The sequence below is a fragment of the Pyrus communis genome, chromosome 1, assembly GCF_041283825.1.
Source record: "Pyrus communis isolate YQ-2024b chromosome 1, ASM4128382v1, whole genome shotgun sequence".
NCBI lineage: Eukaryota > Viridiplantae > Streptophyta > Magnoliopsida > Rosales > Rosaceae > Pyrus > Pyrus communis.
The window spans coordinates 22,956,584-22,977,262 of record NC_142565.1 but is presented as its reverse complement, the minus strand read 5'-3'; the positions used below and the strand labels follow the sequence as shown (position 1 = coordinate 22,977,262).

Sequence of the window (20,679 nt, the reverse complement as noted above, 5' to 3'; positions counted from 1 at the left end):
CCATAGTGGAGCTTATCACATATCTTTCAAGGACCCTTTGTTCCTTCATTGTGATTTTCCTTCTTGAAATTGTTTCCAGACTACACATCCCATTTCTTCCACTTTTGTGGTTTCCAATTCTTCTTAAACTTGGAGTTTCCAATCCTTTTCTGTAAGTTTCTTAGTATGCCTTTGCAATCGTTGTTCATGGGATTTCAAAGAGCCAATGACCTCTTGAACTCCTAATGTCTCTGTATCCCTTATTTCTTCTATCACCTCTGCAATGGAATCATATTCTCAAGACAAACTATTCAAAAGTTTTTGTACAACTCTTTGATTAGTGATTTCTTCTCCGTAGGATTTCATTTGATTTACTAGCTCAAGCAATTTTGTTATATACCCAGACAAGGATCCATCATCTTGCATACGTGTATATTCAATTCCCTTCTAAGTGCTAGCAATTTTACAGATCATACCTTTTTATCTCCTCGAAATTCTTGTTGCAAAATCTCCCAAGCATCCTTGTAGTGCGATTCTGGGAAAAATATCATCGGAAACTGCATTTTGAATCAGTCCCAACACCTTAGCATCTTTAGCGACACCCTCCTCCAGTGCGAGCTTCTGAGCTGCAGTAAGAGCACCACCTTCCTCCTTTACTGGTTTTTTGTAGCCATGTTCAACCACATCCCAGAACTTGGTGCGATTTAAAAATCGTGCACATCTTGATTCTCTAGAAATCATAGTTGCTTCCATTGAAAATGGGAGCACGTAGCTTGCTCATTCCAAATCCAGCCATAATAAGACTAAATCCACGAGATAGAGGTTATCTTCGTTAAATTTCCTTGACGTCGTTCTGAGTTTTCACGACGCCCAGATTCAGATTTGAACCTGAGCTCTAAATACCATGTTGAAGTTCGAATCAGAGCTTATATTTCTTCCCAAATCTGCCATCACAAATGAAACTGAGAAGAAAACAAGAATTGCAGAAAGAAGTAGAAAATGAAGCTCTTAGAGGAGAGTAAGTTTGTTACTGCTGCAATAGACATGACAGTGCACGCACAGATTCATTCCAACGGAAACATTCTTTTTTCATTATAGCCAGCAATATGAGCATGACACTTGTCATCTATCAGGGACATAAGTCCTACAAACATTGATCTAATCAAGACCCTACACTTGTCCAACTTAATTCAAAACAAATCCTTGCTGTTAAGGAATATATTAAACCAGTGACGAATTTACATTTCAACATGGACAGCAATTTGTTGGGCAACAGGTTTGGGTTTTATGGTCTCTCAAGTCTTTCAAGCCGAACAAATGCAGTCCTCTTGTTCCTCTTAACATGAGACCCTTCACTTCGTCTCAGTTCAAAAGCAATAACGCCCATTTCCAATTTTTGGTTGGTTGATCCAAAAGTTCCTTGAGCATTACAATTGCACAAATCTGCCCTGCTCCCGCATAAATATGTAGAAATAAAAACCAAACGTCGGGTAAATTTCAAAAGCTCCACCGGTCTAACTGCACTTTAGCTTCAGCCATGTCTTTCTGTGCCTTCTTTCTCCTATAGAATATAGGGCAGTCCCGACTGGAAGAATACAAACTAAGAGTCACATACAAAGCAAGCATGCATCCGTGCATTTGGAGTTTTGCAATGTACATATTCCAACTCCAAATGCATGAATATGTTCCCAAAATACCCACATGACAAGATAACAATATATACTAACGTATAAAAATCACTCAAACTCGTCAACTACAATACCTTGTGCAGAGCACATCTTGATGCAGAGAGCCTTGGCACTCTTGGCACTGCGTCCATAACCGCCCAAATAGTGTCTCTAGCCCAGACACTGCAACATTCCACAAAGTTGAGCACTTTGGTCCAAATATAAATGAATGCAAAACAAAAATTTAGCATAAAATACACTTATGATATTGATTCATACCATGAGCCACTGTTTTGCAATAGAGTTCAGCTTCTCTTCCCTTACAATGTGAGCAAAGAGTATGGTCCGACTTGCTAAGAATAACAAAATATTAATAAGCTTTTCAAATTCACCCTTCTAAAATCTCAAAGATGCTAGAAAGAGTCTTTGATTTCTTAGAGTTATGTTCTTCTGTATACTATAAAAAGTTTCAGACATTATGGACCTCTCAAGTTATGTGCCAAAGATGTGTACTTCGTCCTTAAACGGTAATCTTAACCTCTCATCCTAACATTTTTCACAAATAGGGTAGGAGTATCCAAAGTCCCCTAAAGGTTGACCCATAAGATTTTGACAAGATGTTTGAGACTTTATGCCTACAAATGGATCAAAACCTACCACTAAAATTGCAAACGTGATAACCTGCTGTGTGCTTTGGTACTTAGTAGAGGTCCTTTTTGTGTCCAACGCTTAGGTGGGTAAATTCTAACCCTATCCCAGCAAAGTTAAGAGATTTATAAAAGCCATAAAACTAGGTTAAAACCTTGTCCATTGTCCCTCCCACCTATGCTCAAAACTTCTCAAGTTGGCGGTCCTCTATAAATTTTGAAGAATACTTTGGAACTTAAGCCATAGCTTTCCTGGTCTTGCAACTCATACAAACAATCTGCTTTAGCCATGCACGTTTAACTTGGTGAAACTTAGTGACCAAAGATAATTTCTACCATAATTTCTGTCCAAACTAAGTTTTTCATCGAAATTGTGATTAAAATTCAAACCGTATTATGATAAACAACATTTTTAAGTTCAGTTCAGTTCAGTTCCGTTTATATACTAATCAGGCCTACCAAGAAAAGCACTCATTTAAAGTACAATAAAGTCAGTATATACTTGTACCTAAGTAGAGCTTTGCAGCCAACGCATGTGAGTTGTTTCTTTGCAAATCTCATTATTCCACTGTTTGCAGGGGTGGAGATTGAAATAGATCTTGTGTGGCTTCCATGGAGAAGTTCCTTGCTAGCATTCTTCAAGATGGGCTCAAAAATTCTTAAGAGTGGCTGTAAGATGAAAATGTACCGAAGCATGTAAGAAAATAAAGTATATTATATAATACAGTATTTAAAGTGCAGTACTTTAAACTCACTTTTAGCTTGCCAAACTGAAAATAATAGCAGTAAAAACTTTACCTTGCTAATTTGATTTTCAAGATAGTATTGAGGATCTATGGGAATGTTATTCTCAAGCACATAGATGGGATCCTCTGACTTCTCGTAAGCCTGATTGTCATATATCCATTAATATTCATACCCCAGCCTAAAGCATTTGCAGTGAAAATATATGAAAAATTCTACACAAAGATTACCTTGGCACCTTTTGCAGCCTTAATAATGACATAAGGCACCCGATCCCCAACATTTGGAGCAGTGGCAGCATCTCGCTGTGAATGCCAAATTGAAGAAGGATAGGTAAGAGATGAGGTACCTTATTTGATAGTCCAAAGACGAGAGCAATTTACTAGGACATTCAGATAGGGAATATATTGAACAACTAACTATAGCTAGTTTAAACAAAGTTGAACAGGAATGAATAAAGTTTTTATCTTAAAGAATGTTCACATTTCTGTGTCATAAGCAATCCATTCACGTGTTCCAGCCTGCTAAAGTGATCAGGAATCCTAGTGTTCCTCCTAAGGTTCATTTTTGACATCGATCATAGCTCATTCAAGAGAAAACATTCATTATTATGTAGAAAGAAGACCCTGTTTGTCTGCCTCCTTGCTGGAATTTTGTGCAAAAAAGGAGGTGTAATCTTTTTCATGTGCTTTGGGGCTGTGGTGGTGGCTGGTTGAGATTGCAGGGGTTAACTGGGTTACCCATCAAACATAATTTGTAATAAGTATTTCCTCTAGTAGAGGGCTAGAGTTTTGTGGAGTTTTCCAGTCCAGGCGGTTTATTGGGTAATTCGGTCGCCAGAAATAGAAAAATTTATTAGAATTATTGTGGGGATGAAAAGAACACTTAGGAAAGAGTCAAGTTTGAAGCATCTTTGTGTTTCTCTTTCTAGCCTTCAGGCATCTCTCATTTTCTTAATCAAGAAAAAAAGAAAAAGTATCGTTGTTTACTTTAATTTTATAAAGATTGCAAGCGCCAAGGTGATTTTCAGAGTTGAATGACGATTTCTTACAATATCAAAGAAGTAGCATGGATTTGTTTTCTATGAGTATCACCTCAGTGATGGACACCTTGTTCCCCTAGTCTAGTATGTGTTTTAGAGTTCATTAAAAAATAATAATAAACAGAAAATTGTGTTCAATCTAGGATTAAACCTGTATTAGAAACACGAGAAGATTCATACAGTAGAGGTTTACATTTTTATACAAGGGTTAGACTTTTGCCTCCCCCTTAACACTGCTAATAAGCTCTGTAAGTGACAAATAAGGGTAATAAGCTCGACATTTGCTCTAGGAGAAACACAAAACAAATATCTAAAGGGAAACAAGAATTTGGTAACTAGGGATGATTGTTTAATAAATGAGAAATCTAGCAACTTCCTACGCATATATGCGGAAAACAAATAGCAAAAAGAAAATAAAGTCAAGGACGCATTTGCCCCTCATCTCTTCTAATTATTTGAGATCTTGGTTAATTATATGTATTCTTTCAGCTTATGGAATCCTGAAGCAGAAAAGTCAGGAAACGTGTGGCCCAGTGGAGGAAGGCATGTCTCTAGAGGAAGTAGGCTCATTCGCATACAGAAATTGTACGTGGTAAACTTATCAAGCAGGTAGGCTAAAACTTAATTCCTTAAATAATTATTATTTAAACTATGGGTTTCTTAGGGTAATTCTCGTGGCATATCTGTCATATAAGTTTTCATTTTGTTCTTGCTTTTGGAAAGGGGAAACTCTCTCTCATATATTTCTTTCATAGTATAGTTCAATAACTACCTTAAAAATGCATTTACAACTTGAAACATCACTAAAACTATTGAATTTCAGTCAGATTTCAAGTTGGAGCAAGAAAATAGAGATTGATACAAAATCCGTTTGTAGCCATACCCACAACTCCATATAAACCAATAACAGAGAACGACAAAAAGCGGATAAGAAATGCACCAACTAACACTGCTAAAAACACAAATTGTTTCAAAGTAGTATGACTATGACCCAATTCAAAAATTTCAACAAATAATTGCACATACGAATAATCTCTTATTTTCTGAGTAACAGAGATCATAGTAACTGACCCATTTGAATTTGCCACCATACAAGGTAGGTTAAAAGTACTACTTATGCCAACTGCATGCAAACAAATAATGGCAACAAGCATTTTCCTTAGTTTTTTTTTTTTTTTTTTTTTTTTCTAGAAGCATTTCTTTTACAAGAAATTTAAAGCAAACTACGTCAATGCTGCATACCTTGCGCATACGTTCAGCAAGTTCAACATGAGCTGCCTTTACTCCATAATCATCCCCCGTTTTTGTAAGACCCTGCAAAATTATGTTTGAACATACCAGGTCAACTTTCATCAGGGAAGTGCTAAACAAACTTTCATTGTAAATTTACTGTAAAGGAGAATAAAATTCACCGGACTGGCACAAGCATGACACAAGTAAATGGTGAGGCTTGAGCTGAAGTTTCTTAGCTCATCAGGTACCACAACGCCAATACAAAATAAGCAAAGAACGAAACAAAAGATGGGCTTGAACTTGGAGCGGTCCACTCAACATTGTTTTCCTTTGAAAACAAATATTTTCAACAAGCAAAATCATTTTTCTTACATAATTTGAATATTCAATCATAACAAAAGTAAAATCCAATATAAATTCAAACACCAAACAAACCAAAAGACTAACATCAAGTAATAATAGGTTGTGGGTCTTGCCACACCTGGTTTTGGCTATTTGTCATGGCATAAATACGACAGGATTATAAAATTGGTGTCAGCATAGGCTAGACACAGAGCACGAATTGCCCCACTGTAAATGGGTCAGGCCAACGTGCAGCGGCCCATTGACACTGGCAGAGTTGGGCAAGAACCAAGGCACAAAGCAATGACAGCTACAGCACTATTCTAGCAAGAAAATATTCCAACCTTGGTGATAACCAAAAGAGACAAATCCATGCGATTCATGAGAAGATCTGAGATGGTATTCTTGACATACTGGACTGCCCCAGGAATATCTCTATCAATCAGTATTTTGTGCAGGCATTCATTTACCAGGTTTTTGACCAATAAGCAATTGTCTCTTCTTACGGTTTCGATTCCTGTCATCGATGGATGCGAAATAAGCGACATATTCAACAAAACACTGGAAGATGATAAAGGGGTTGAGAAATTCTGATTAACCTTTAGTATCCATTTTGTCGAACTTGCCAGGATTTGTCCACAATAAACCAGCATATCTCTTCTTGCTAATCAGAAGATATGGATGATAAACCTTCTCAAATTCAAGTTTGATAGGCTTCATGATACAAAAACCCAATAGCAAATTAAAATCAAAGAATGGTAAAAATCAGCTACAAAAAATACACAAAAAAATAAGCATCAAAGGACGAATTACTATCATGTCACGTTCATGGTAAAGTCTCATAGCTAAATAACCATTATAAAAATTACCCTACACATAAGATAATGAAAGAACCAACAAAATCTGTAGGGCTTTACAGCTTTATGAAAAAGGGCATTAACCTCCCCCCACCCATTTTGCCCCTCCTTTTCCCCACAAATAAATGCAATTGACAAGTAGTCTACTTAATAAGGTTTCAGCTTTGTCATTCCCATTATGTCCAGTAACACTTGTGTGAAAAAAATTAGTTTAGGGCACATCAATACCCTCTTACATATGCTAATCACTGAAATCATTTCACCAAAAGATTAGCATGTAAAGTTTATATAGTCTACATAAATTCCATATTAATCAACTTCGATTTTCTCTAGTCACCTTCATTCCAGCTTGAAAGTATTTATTAAGATGTTGTCAAGAACTTTCTGTGCATGCATGTGTGTGAAAGATTTATCAGAATCTCTAGTTTAGCACTATACTAAAGAGCAAAAAAAGACATGAGTTCAAGAAACCAATTAAACAAGAAATAAAGTGGCATCAACTCCTACTTTTATGAAAGTTCCACTGATGTGTTCGGCAGCTTCTCTCCCCAAGTCCATTGCTACTTCAACGGTGGGAACCCCAAATTGCACCATAACTGAGTCTGTGTCCCCGTATATAACCTAAAGTAATACTTTAGTGTCAAATTATTATAGGATAAAGGCAGAATAAAAAGGAAAAATCATTGACATCATGCATGAGAAGAAACAGCAATTGGATAAATTTATGAATGCATACATAGTATACATGTAGCACTAGAAATGTGAAGCGTATATAATCATCTCAATAAAATGAGATTTATTTTTTCAAATATCCATGTGTATTCACTCTTTTTTTTTCTTGACATCATATGCTCATACTGTTAAAATTAATTTCCAATTTTTGAGCAGTTACTTGATATGTGATGAAGATTATAATATGATAAGGGAGCATAGAACTTCAATAAAGACTGACCATTAAACACCAAAAAGACCAAAAATAGAAACAGTGGCCAAGCCAAGGTTAGTTAATTAACTAAAAAATAATATATCCTCCAGCTACTTTCCAATAAAATAAAATTTTAAAGCCTAAACCCCAAAAAGATGAACATTTGACTTTTCTTTTTTTTTTATTCTTTTATGAGATCATTTGACTTGATTTCATAACAAATGATTTATCAGAACTAATTTCAAGTTTAAATAATTTGATACAGAATAAAGAACTATAAAAGGAACAGAAGCACAGCCACGTTTTCCGCTGGAAACGCAGATCATGGCATTCCAGTTATTGGAAATCTACCGGACATGCCAAGACAAATAACAAGAAAAGTGCTTCTCCTAAAAAAAAATAAATAATAACAAAAAAATAATTAAAAGGTCACGCAATACTATTATCAGTCTTAGTCTAAAGCCTCGAAATACTATAAATTTTGGTGACTATCCTATCTACAAAAGGTCACGCATATAAGACCTCGTTAGCTTAATATGGGTTGTCATGAATCTAGCAAGAAAACCACCCTAAATAGGGCTTGCAGACCCAAAGTAGAAGCGAAAACGAAGAAGGAAAGAGCCTCCATATGGGTTGTCATGAATGGGCCTACACTATGAGAGTCCTAGTGCATATGATATCAAAAAGGAAAAAGAGTTAATGTTAACATATAGCTCTAATTGATTGGCTAAATAAGAGTCCTACCACATAGTTTATATTTTACACTATGGGAAGAAGACCCTTATAGGAGAAGCCGTAAAGAAGACCAAGGAAGAACAATACTATAGTAAATTAACATGGGCTTCCAACAATTATGAACCCATTACTGAGAAAATCTGAGCTGGCATACCTCAGCATTGTGCTCATAGCCTTTAAGTGTGGTAAATTTGTCTTTTACAAGGTTCTTTGTGTGCTCAATCATCTGTCGACCTTTACAAAACCACATAACATTAGGCACATCTCAACAAGTTCAGTACATCATAACAATTCTGTTTGAAACGTACCATAGCTGGTGACACTTGATGATATCTCTAAACATGGTAACTGGCCAACAGTAGCTCCAGTAAACCCATATACGGAATTGGCACTTATCTGGATATAGGGACAAATGAATATATGTATACTTATACGTAAATACATGCATACGATTAGTTGCAAAACTATTCGATAAAGACAATGGTGAATGTAACAGTTCAGAATATACCTTTAAGGCCAATTGTCGACCATCAAGCACTGCCTTCTCAAGTGGATCTTTTGCTTCCTAGAACAAAAAAATGATATCAGCCCAAAAAAATTGGTAGTTCATAAAATTGCATGCACCTGTCCGCATTTTTCTTTCCAAAACAGTGGGGAAAAGCCATTGTACACATAGTAAAAGTTACCTTCAAATCCGCTTTTGCTCTCTTCCGAGCAGCCAATAATTCTTCAAGAATTTCAGGAAGTATTCCCTGGAAAGCATATTGCAATCTTATTAATATAATTGATTTACTTGATGAGATGAAGTAATTATTTGTCATACAGATAATTAAATAAAAAAATTTCAAAACTACGGATGGTTCTTGATTAAAAAAAACAGAAAAAACAACATTGAGGAATATAAAATAAATATGACCTTCTGCAAATTGGATTTAACAAATGTTTCTCCAGATGGAGTTTTGTTGACACATTCTGGAGGAATATTGAGTTTGCGAACATCTTCAGGTGTCACCTTCACAGAAGAAAAGGGATACCATTTTGGCCAAATGTTTCTCAACATGAGCTTCTTTGATGTTAGAAAAAGAAATCAAAATATAGAAAGGACATATTACCGAGAAAACGTCAGGAGAATTACCAAGTGAAATTGCATATTTGATGTTAGACTAAAAAATCAATTCCAAAGTTACAGAAAAGGCAGATGAAAGAAAAAATGTCAGGAGACTTACCAAAGTGCAATAGCATAGATTATAGGCCATCATGATTGATGGATATAAAGATGCAAAATCCAAAGTGGCAATTGGCTTTTCATAGAATCCTGCCTTTGCTTCCAAAACCTGGATTTGTAAACTATTAATATCAAAGCCCATATGATGTCTCATGTCATTTAAAGCCGGTATAAGGAACAAAACGAAAACATCAAATGCACAAAGAGAGAAACCCGATATAGTAAGTTCCAGGTTAGAAAGCACAAGTTATGTACTCTGTGAGTCTGTTACAACACATTCATTCTCCTGAATATCCTCCACTTTATAACCAATCAAGAAAATGGCTCTAGGTTCAAACAGTGGGAGGGAACCGTAGGTTGGCAAAGGACTAATATGTTGTATTGTTAACAATTACTGTTAAATATAAAATAATGCTAATAACAATGCTTGTTGTATTAAGAGTATAAGTGTTACAATATTCACCCTAGGCATCTGTGCTCAACTCTAAAAACTAAAAATGGAAAATGAACTACAACTCACTTTCCATGTATTTAAATATATATATACAAAATTTTCTCAGTGCAGGACATCCAGAGTTTTATAAAGCCTAGACGAGGAGCAGATCGACACGGAAAAGGGGGATTGATGCAGGAGCCTTGTTCAAAAGTATTAACAAGTGAATGTCTTTCTAGTTTCTTATATAACAACAGCAATTTACACATGCATGCGCGGGTTCATTGTCTTTGAGTTTCTGTGTATGTCAAAATGTACGAATTCTGAATTTCCAAGTACATTATTGTGGATCTTTCCAGATTAATTTACCCATTGGCCTGTAAAAGGGACTACTTTGTAATCCCTTAAAATCAGAGTTCTGTGATTTTCACCCAACTCTTCTCACTGTCCTACATCAGGGACAGGCGACCTGCCAGGAATTAATTTTATGATTTAGCTCTATCAACTAGCTGCAAGTTTTCATGATATGTTTGTTAGTTTTGATCCATTTTTCGGACAGTGTTGCTTAGTTAGGGTATATAACATCTTAATGGAGGTTAGATTTAGGATCTAACTCTAAAGTTTTGGGCAGCCACCATACATGCATGCAAACAAAACTACACTTAATAGGCTGAAACACCTGCCCACCAAAGACAATGTTGTATTTATACAACCAGGCAAAATGTTTACAAACAATTTGACAACAAGAAATCCAGAAAGAGAGTATAAGATCTGATCATAAACGTCAAACACCTTCCCCACCCCCCGACCCACTTTGTCAAGAGAAATGCAGTTATTTAAAACAGCAAGCATGATAATGACATGTTGAGCATTCATGAACTTACAGTGGCACCTTCATACGTTCCTTGCTCCGATCCAGCCTTTTTAACATAAGGAATAAGCAGGTTCTTTTGCTTTGCCTTCCTAAGAAGCTGCGAAAGTACCTGAAAAAGGTTTTGTTGATGCATTAAATCTCTTCACAGCTGAATTATTGTGCTTTTCACAGGTATTCATTTGCAAAACTAACTTTGATGCTCTGTCCTCTGGAAAGAAGAAATGACATTGGAACACCTGTCACTCTAGCCATCTCTACATAATTGTAAATATACATCAGTTTGTCCAAAAGCCTTTGTGGGAGGTAAGCATCCTGCAATGAAACATCAAAGTTGATTACTTGTGCCACTTAACTTGCAGATGATTGTCTTTTATTTGACGTTTAACTGTTAATATTCTTGTCAATATTACGCATATATGGAATGGAATACAGATACAGTATGATAGAATGTACAACAAATCCATAAGAACTATGATCAGGATACCAAGAATGGAATACAGATTCACATTGGGTGAGTACTCTCTTTGAAATTGAAATGTTTTTCTCCTTTTAGATTCCACCATGTAGTCCTTGGACACTTCAAGGTCTTGTTCTTTCTCCTATCTCTTTTGATATGTACATCCATGACCAGCAAGCAAAGTTGGTTAGCCAGGCTTTCTCCCGGTATAACTTTGCAATTCTTACAAGTTATACGATCCCCCTTCCTCATTAAAAGGAAATCTATTTGTGTTTTTGATGACCCACTCTTGTAGGTGATCATATGCTCTTCTCGCTTCTTAAAGGTGTTGGCTAAAAAGATATCATATGCCATTGCAAAATCCAAAATGGATTCCCCATCCTCGTTTCTCTCCCCAAAACCATGGCCATGAAAACTTCCGTAATCGCCCGTCTCCTTGCCCATATGTCCATTTAAATCTCCTCCTATGAATAACTTCTCCGTCTGAGATTCAATCCCAATCACTAAACTTACGATAATGATTATCTAAACTAATTGTGTAGGAAGAGAACCTAACAAGCATCTTACTGTTGAGAAAGCATGGCCCCCTAGAAAGCTTTATGAGCAAACTGACTTAGTATCTATCTAATTATTGAGGCTGCCTCAAAAAATACAGAAGTGGACAAGAAGTCCACAAAAACTCAAGAACAAACAGTGAAAGAAAAATAAAAGCCCCCTAAAAGAAAACTAAGATATAACTAATAGCAGCTTTCAATCCAGAAACAAACTTTCTTCCATACACCTCTGCTGTTACCTACCAAATCTTCAAAAATCATCCTATTTCTTTCCATCCAGATTACCCATAACACTTCCAAAACTATACATGCCTATAAAGTCTGAGCTTGCTTCCCCATCCCTGATAGTTTATGCTTCTCTGACAAAAAAGCAACAGAGGCTGCATCTCATGCCATGGCTCTGGGATTTGTAATGACTCTTCTGCATATATTGTGTTAACAGCTCTACCATTATGTTTGCTTAGGATACTACTCAACACTAGAGAAAAAAATCAAATCACACTTCTGTAGGCAAGCTGATATGTTTCAAAATCCTTTCAATTGTCCTTCCCATGCTTCTTTAAGCAAGCTGGACTTGGACGTATTTGCTCCAGCTTGAAACAGAGTGTTAGATATTAGTGTCCATTAACACCTTTGCCAATGCCCCATAAATATTCTCATATAAATATAAGACATGCAATTACATCAGTATTTTTCTATTACCACAAACTAAACTCTGTACCCAAGAAAGTAAAATACTAAACAATCTCAGGGATTACTTTCATTACAAATTTCATCACAGTAACAAATAACAGGTAGATGTAACTTTTCTGCAACCTTCTTATATTGTAAAAGAACTACTCCTGAAGATTATATAAGACAGTTAAGTTGGAAGAATCAAAATAATTAAATACATACTTTCAGACAATACACAGCAAGTCGCCTCCTAGTTTCCGCATTCCCGTTCTGAAGATCAGATATAATTGAATGGTGGACATCCTCTTTCTGCACATGATTCAAAAGTTGCGCTCTCTTAATAATTTTCTCAAATCTTTTACAGATTCCAATGTATATTAAAATGGAAATTTTTATTAGCATTCCAAAAATCTCATTGCGCTCTCTTAGTAAGTGTATTTTTCTATCTAAATAAAAATACAGAGAGTTTGGATTGCATAATTAGATTTTCAGAGTGCCAATAACAATTCCTATTAAAATAATGAAGAAAACAATTTATTGGGGACATAATAAGGGTCATTTAGTGTCCGATCAAGAAAAATGGTATTTGAGTGCAATCGAACCATGTTTTGGAAATTCAGGAAAAAAAAATAAGCATAAAGAAAGTAAAAAGCAGCAAGTACCCTCTTTTTCGACATTGCTAAATAAAAACATGTATTATTATATTAATAGGCAACCACACTAAAAAATTATTTCTGGGCTAAATCGCGATTTTTAATAAAAGCTGTGAAAAAGGGTAATTGAATATATGTACAAGAAATACATCAAAACCTCACCTGCTCAGAAAGAAAGTGCGCTGAGACAGAATTCAATGAATAAGAACTTAATTTGTAATCTCGTTGCATAGCCTACAAGAAAGACAACAGAAATCTACATGAACATTTTATTGAATCTTTAGCTGAAGAACAAATCTCAACGACCACTAACAGGGTAATTGCGCCTGAAGACAGATGATACCTGGAGTAAATCAAATTGAACCCTCCCTTCAACTGTTACTTCTTTACTTTCCCTGGTTCCATGCTGCCTGTATTACCAATATTATACCTTTTATAAGAAAGAAGAATTTTACTTAAAAGCATAAAGATGTACAAAGCAAGATGAACCATGAAGTCCATGAAACAGGAACAAGGACAATAGAGAGAACCAATAGACCAACCAAAGGCCAAAAGAATCACCCACCCTTAGACCAGAACAAATATACAAAAAGAAAACAATTAAACTCAAGGGAACATCATTAAACTGTTTAAACAAAGAATCCCAGAGAGAAGAGAAGAATTTAATCCCACTGCGTGTAATAGCAAGAGGTACAGTAAAAAAAAGTGAATAAAAAAATATAACAGAATAATTAAAAAAACATGGGAACTTTTTGTGAAACATTGAGAAATTCTAAGCCGTTACATTGTATAACATATCATAGGATGAACACAATGTTCCACTGCCACCAGCACAAATATAATATTGATAATTGACTTGTAATGTGCAAAAACTTCTTGTCTCTTGTGATTAAAAATAAGAATTTATCAATAAAGAGCAGGGATACAATACCGATGATGAGATGTCGCCAAAAGGAAAAAACAAAACCAAAACCATCAGCTACCAACACAAATCAACTAAAATTGCATTCAAGACAAAACAACGTGAAAGACAGAATTCAGGGATTTATCGTATTCAAGCATTCGGTTAGATTGGAAAGCTATTTATGCACTAGGTTGTGTGTTCTGTGCTTATGTCTTTGTGTTTGAGAACACTTTCGGCTTCTGTCATTTTTCTTATTGTTTTTCTTATCAAGTTGTGGCCATATTGTCAGCTTCTGGTGCAATTTAATTGTTTATTGCAATAAAATTTGTTTCATTTCAACAACAAAAATAAATCAAAACAGTGGAATAAATTACATAGTAGTAAAAATAAATGTGGCAAAGTTGCAGAAGTGTTTCAGTTAACTAAGCTAATATTCACAGCCTAAGTCACTCTGTGGGTCGACTGTAAATTCAACCCTCATATAAGTTGTTAAAATTACCTCAATTATACAAAAGAGAAACAACGCAAAAACATCAATCAAAAAGGTCCACACTGGAATACCGACAATAGAAAAAGGATACAATATAAAGTCTCGTCACAATTTATAATTTATTACCTTGAAGAAAAAGTAGTGTCTTTGACCCGAACCCTGCTGTTTTTTATGCGGCCAAGTATCGGAAATTCAGCAATTCCTAAGGTCTCAGCTCTCTGAAAACCAGAAAACAAAGACAACAAATTATTGAAACTTTTTTTTCTTGTCAATGAATAATGATCTGTCAAAGCACCATGGAGGTGCAACCCCTTATGCAAAAATTATGATGTTGCAGAGAAGTTAGCATTCTAACCCGCTCTTCTTTCAGGGGTGAAATTTTGAGGACATAATCAAATCATCACACAACTATGAAATTGGCACGAGCTATTGTGTTATGTTTGGATTTTTGGCACAAAATTATTCTTATCATGTTTGTGTCAACAGACATTATAAACATAAATAAATAAAAACAGGGTAGATGAATTTGACAAAACTGAAACAAGTCCGAATTGATATCCCATTTCCACAAAATGGGCATAAATTGATACATAATTAACAGAACTAGACACACATTGGTACAACAAACTAGAGAATATATACTGTTAAATCAAATGGAAAACAAAAATGAAATGCTTCAGTTACCTCAATGAGATATGGCAAATCAAATTTACAGATGTTATATCCAATTATGACATCTGGATCCACCTCGCGGAGTAAATCCTACAAGCAGAGTTTTATTATTCAACATAGCAAGGCATAAAAGAAGGATGACAATTAGATTTGCATTATATGAGATTGACACACCTTTTTGTGCACAACATGTGAATGGCAGTAGCCTAGTAATTAGGTTAGCATCTAAAACTTCATGCATAGAAAATAGTTAAAACACCCACTAATAGAATAAAAAATTCCATTTGACATCTCCCTTGGAGGTGCACTTCGTTCTTTGCTTTTACTCTAACTAGTCTTCATTTTAGGTATAGATGCATCTAGTAATCTACATTTTTAAAGAGGGTTCTTTCCCTATGGTAAAATTTCTTTTTATTAATAATGTCCCTACATATTAGGCACAACATATTAAAAAAAATCATAAATCTATCATTACGAAAGACTATAGATGAATAAATCATAAGCACTAAAGAACAAGTTAGACAAAAAATATGTGGACACAGATACAACTGAGTCAAAGACATGAAGGTAATGACGACATCTACAGAAAAAAATGAAAAGAATCACATGGTATGCAAGTAACATGATATCAGATGATTGGATACAGGACTTTGTCTTGAGTACATACAGATTGTTTTCTTAGCTTATCAAACTTAAAGGGTGTGAAATGTAGTTAGCTCAAAAGAAAAATACATTTTTAGTCAATTAACAATAGTGTTACATCAAAATTACAAGGTTTCTTTCCCCTTTCTATTTTAAGTAAAGAAGATTATTTAGGTTCAACTATATTACCCTCCAAGCCAGTAAGACTTCCCTTTCTGTATCGAAAGACATCACATCAACACCAACTATTGGAGCACACGACTTAAGAGTCATGACGTTCCGAATAAATGGTTGGTTCTCTCCTTGCATAGTAACCAAGTTGGCCACCTATAAAATGAAGAGAAAAAAAAAAAAAAACAATTCGTTTCAGAAACAGCTCTTTAAAAATAAAATATCTACCATGCAACATGAAAATCACTTAAACATTTTATTTCAGATACTCAGAATGAAAAGAACTGAACCTGGATCACAGGATCATGGGTAGGCTCAGGAAAATGACCTTTACGGCCAGCACACTCAATATCAAAGCTCAATATGCGAAATGGAGCCATCTTCGAAAATTCCCCTTCTGGAGTATGGCTGATCAAGTCTGAATATCTAAGAAAATGGTTTGTCAAGGAAAGATAAACCAAGTAGGAAATAACTCATAATGTAAATGGCATTCGTTCAATTGTTCACCAAACCCCAGATAGTGTCTTGAATTTGTAAGGATACAGGCAATGGAACTCTAACTGGCAGTACGACAAGGGCTTAGTTGTCTTATATTTTCCAGCAGGGACCTCAATCCAATTTCCACCAACTATGTTGCAATCAATCATGAAACGAAGAGCAAAAAGAACATTGCTGTCATATGTCATGAATTTCTTCATACCAAGGCCATCAATTTGTATGCCTTTTTCAAGAATGCCTGGCAGTTTGGGAAAGCATACAAGAGGAACAAACCAATATTAGGCATAAGCTAAATTGCAGTACATATTGATACGCAAGGTGGCAGACACAATATGAGAACTGCTCTCCAAATATAGTCCTTACGACAACAACAACAACAAAGCCTTTTTCCCAATAAGTGGGGTCAGAAATATAGTCCTTACAAAGAGTAAATTAGATCAGCACAATGATACAGAAAGAAAGACATGAAAGAAGTGAGAGAACAATATCATCAAAGAAATGATGTGATAATCACCCATAAAATGCATTTCCCTGCATGTAGGTGTTTGATGAGCGGATTTTATATATACATTTAACCCTATTCTTAGTATATTTTGGTTAATATTTTGGAAGAATTTTGATACTTTGAATTGTATTTTCAATACAGGACTTTCAACTTCTTCTGGAGCAAAACATAATCAAATGGACGAATTTTGGAGTAATTCCAGTTGGAGGACGTTCGTCAGTCACTTGGCTTGATCGTGTCAAAATTTCAGATTTTTCCACCAAGCGGTTATTTTCTGGTGATAAAATAAAGGAGCAATGCGCAGTGCTGGAATAGTGGCGTTTTGGGCTCGACTAGCGTTTTTGGAGCCCAAGATGACCTCAGATGGGTTTGTGACCTTTTGGAGATGTGTTCAGAACGTTCTAATCCTTAAAGTAAGCTATTATGGGCCGGATTTGGAGGAGATTTGAAGCTAAAACGTGGCTGGACAAGTACTTGGCAGATTCTCCTAGTTTAATTAGGGTTTTATTTTCTAAGATATTTTATTATTATTTAGTTTCCTAGTTGGAATAAGAGACCTATGTCTTAGGATTTGTCAAAGGGCTTAGCAATTATATTGCTTGGCCGTTCTTAGTTTTAGGAGGCTTTCTTTTATGAAATTTTGGAGACAGAGAGTGATTGCTAGGGTTCTTGAAGATTTTCTATTTTAAGGTGTTTTCATTCCTTTTATTCTCAATAATATTTTCTATGATTTCAATTATGACTATGCGTAACTAATTCCTTTTGCTAGGGTTAGGCCATGAACCTTAGCATGAATATATAATTTTATTAATTTGCTTATGAATGGATGCATGCTTGCTTTGAATTATTAATCACCGCGATTAAAACTACCTATATATTTTAATGATTGATCACCATTAGGGTATTTAGACAAGTTATTTGATGCAATTTCTGTTGGAACATCACCCTGAAATTGAGGAGGGCTTCTTGTGATTAGTAATTGTAAGTTCACTTAAGGCGAACATCATGCTCTTAAGGGTTGCATGGTTTTTCAAAGGGTTTTCACAAAGTTTAATGAGTCTTGCATGTTTATATTTGATCTGAACATCACAGACGGATTGCATGTTAGATATACGTTTTCGCTTGAATATCACAAAGAAAATATGCATTAGGAAAACCCAACCTTCAAAGCATGGATGTGGAAATTCATAAGTAATTGATAGAATTGCATAGGATTGTGACGGTGACGGCTAAACCCTAGTCTTTCCCTAAATTGATTTTAATAAAAAAACGTTTTTCTGTTTGCTGCCTTTGTTTTCTAACTTCTCGGTTTCTTTAATTGTTAATTCAATATTTTCAAACTCAAAAATCTCAAATCTTTGATAAAAATCTGTTTTAATAGTTAATTAAGAGTTGATTTAATTACGAATTAGTCAAACAATCTTTGGGGACATCGACCTTGCATGAGCAATTATACTACAATTACCTTGTATTCTTGCAAGTATTTTCAATGATTTTAACCCTATTTGCGCAGGTAAAAAATCCTATCAGTGTTTAATTCAAGAAAGTAATCACATCCTGCATGTTATTGAATGTTAATGAAACTGCAATTTTACCCCGGCAGCTGGCCACCATTGTTGGCAAAGCAACAACGATTTTGAGAAAGGGTTCAGAATCCTGCTGCTGGTAATACATGATACTCCTCTTCTGCACCATTTCAATACGGCGAATGAATTTTGGTACCTTGCTGTTCCTGTTGACCTCTCCCATCCTCCCCTGTTGAATTACCAAACGCAAAAGACATAACCAATTAAAGTAATGCAACTTAACAAAAACAAAGACATCTGAGCTGCTCAAGAAATAAAGTCAAAACAATACCTCAAGAATTTGATGAAACCTGGAAATATCGTCAGGGCCCATTCCGGGGAAACAGTTAATATAGAAATATGGCTCAAATCCATGAACATGGCAGCAAACACTATGTCCTAAGATGATGAGACAACTTATCAGACTCAGAAAAGGCATCATCTTAGTTTAGTTTAGTTTAGTAGCATATTTGATTCCCGTGGAGCAACACAGAATACTTGGTAAAAGTTGCATTTTTGCGAACAAATAACCAACATGCTTGACGAAACAAAGCTTATGGTTTGGTTATACAAAATTACAGTTTTATTCAGGTTTCTCAGTCACCAACCAAACATTTTCACAGCAGAATAACAACCCTAAAAGAAATTAGGAGCACAAGCTAACCTTCCTTTGTAACCCCAAAAATTCGGATAATGGCAGCAGAGCCGGACCAATTAGGCAGCAATTCTCTATGGCTCTCTCCAATTACATAATCAATCTCCAATTGCTGAAAAGCTACAACCCACAACAAAGGAAAGAACGAGATTTTAAAATTTTTTAAAAAATAAATTAAAAATAAAAATAGAGAATCGAGCAAAATTGGAAAAGGCTGACAGACCGACGCTTCGGGAAGCGGAAGTGTAGGCATGGGAGGGAGGCGGGCGGGCCCACTTGGTGAGGCGGGAAGCGAGGGACTGGCGCTGCTCGATGTCGCGGAGAACAAGGTCGTCTTCAGTCTCGAAAAGGGTTTCGTCGAGGAAGACGTCCTCGTCCTCGTCCACGAATTCGTCTTCTGGGGACGTGGCCTGCTGCTTGGATGGGTTCGCCGCCGGTTGTGGCGCCGCTGGCCGTTTTCTGCTTATGCCTTTGTTCATCGTCTTTGCTCTTGCTGTTGGGTTCTCTGAGGGTTTTCAGAGTACATGTGTCTGCGACGTGAGACGGTGTGACCTCACCCACACTACACAGGTGTATTTATTTTCCCGCCAATTAGCGTGAACCCTTTATTTTCCCGCCAATTAGCGTGACCCCTTTATTTTCCCCGCACACGGAATTTTTTTTTTTTTTTTTTTTTTTTTTTTTTTTTTAAACAAACCATATTATCTCTAAACTTAATCTCATAATGAACTAATAATAAAGTGGTTCAAATTCACATTTGACGAGAATTTAATCTAAAACCTCTCACTTACAAGTGAAAAGGAATATCACTAGACCGTAATACTAAATGACTATTTCCTTTTTATTTTAATAGCATCGAATATTTTAGAGAATTTAAAATGATGGAATTGTTGCAGTCCTATTAGATTAAGAATGTGATTGTGTAAATCTTAGTGTATCTAGGCTTATCTTTGAATATTCCCTTTAGTAGTTAATATCCTATTAAAGTTGTAATCCTATTAGGGTAAGTATTTAACATTCCCCACTACTATAAATAAAGGCATAATGGGGTGAGATAATACATACCTCATAATTACTTCTCTCTCTTCTGTCACTTGCCGCCAGCCCTCTCCCTCTCTAGTCCTAAATACATTTCAGTAAATTAGGCCTACAACACGTTATCGACACGATCTTGCCAAAAGCTAAGGAACTGAAGGATCGTGGAGGAGGCTTTCTTCTACAACATCAAGGGCTTTCAATTATTTTCTGCCAAACAAGTTATTTTAAAATAAATTAAGATATTTGAAACGACCTTAAACCATGAAAACATTCTCCATGATGCATGAACCCTTATATTTATATTTTCCTTTCAATTATATATATTGCATATGTGTTCATATATTTTGTCAATATATATATATATATATATATTTGTTCATGCAATACACAACTATGCTATGTGGAATTTGTGAGTAAAGCATCGAAATTGAGTTAGAAGCAATTAGGGTTTTTAACCATAAAATTCGAAAAAAAAAGTTCTAGGATTTTTTGCTGTT

General features: G+C 35.5%; 1 protein-coding gene across 1 annotated transcript; it reads right to left on the bottom strand.

The window, feature by feature from the left end:
* Positions 1-1,042: 1,042 nt before the first annotated feature.
* Positions 1,043-19,722, bottom strand: LOC148699379 (DNA polymerase delta catalytic subunit-like). Its single transcript, XM_088699780.1, has 30 exons — positions 19,368-19,722; positions 19,154-19,264; positions 18,782-18,888; positions 18,520-18,679; positions 16,465-16,657; positions 16,212-16,347; positions 15,940-16,077; positions 15,121-15,198; positions 14,563-14,654; positions 13,386-13,452; positions 13,205-13,276; positions 12,612-12,698; positions 10,896-11,015; positions 10,714-10,812; positions 9,398-9,505; positions 9,088-9,183; positions 8,858-8,923; positions 8,680-8,736; positions 8,480-8,567; positions 8,326-8,405; positions 7,019-7,132; positions 6,254-6,368; positions 5,999-6,171; positions 5,322-5,393; positions 3,268-3,342; positions 3,092-3,181; positions 2,802-2,962; positions 1,926-1,999; positions 1,742-1,829; positions 1,043-1,564 (listed from the first exon to the last, which is right to left on the bottom strand). The coding sequence occupies exons 1-30, from the start codon at positions 19,621-19,623 to the stop codon at positions 1,477-1,479; spliced, it is 3,261 nt and encodes a 1,086-aa protein (XP_088555906.1). The 5' UTR covers positions 19,624-19,722; the 3' UTR covers positions 1,043-1,476.
* Between the last annotated feature and the right edge of the window lie 957 nt (positions 19,723-20,679).

What these genes read in the sequence shown, in the direction of transcription:
- LOC148699379 (XM_088699780.1), bottom strand. Translation starts at nt 19,623, where the DNA reads ATGAACAAAGGCATAAGCAGAAAACGGCCAGCGGCGCCACAACCGGCG. An exon ending in ATTTGCCATATCTCATTGAG is followed by an intron (nt 14,655 to 15,120) that starts GTAACTGAAGCA and finishes TCTGGTTTTCAG; the next exon opens with AGAGCTGAGACCTTAGGAAT. An exon ending in TTGCAAAACAGTGGCTCATG is followed by an intron (nt 1,830 to 1,925) that starts GTATGAATCAAT and finishes GGAATGTTGCAG; the next exon opens with TGTCTGGGCTAGAGACACTA.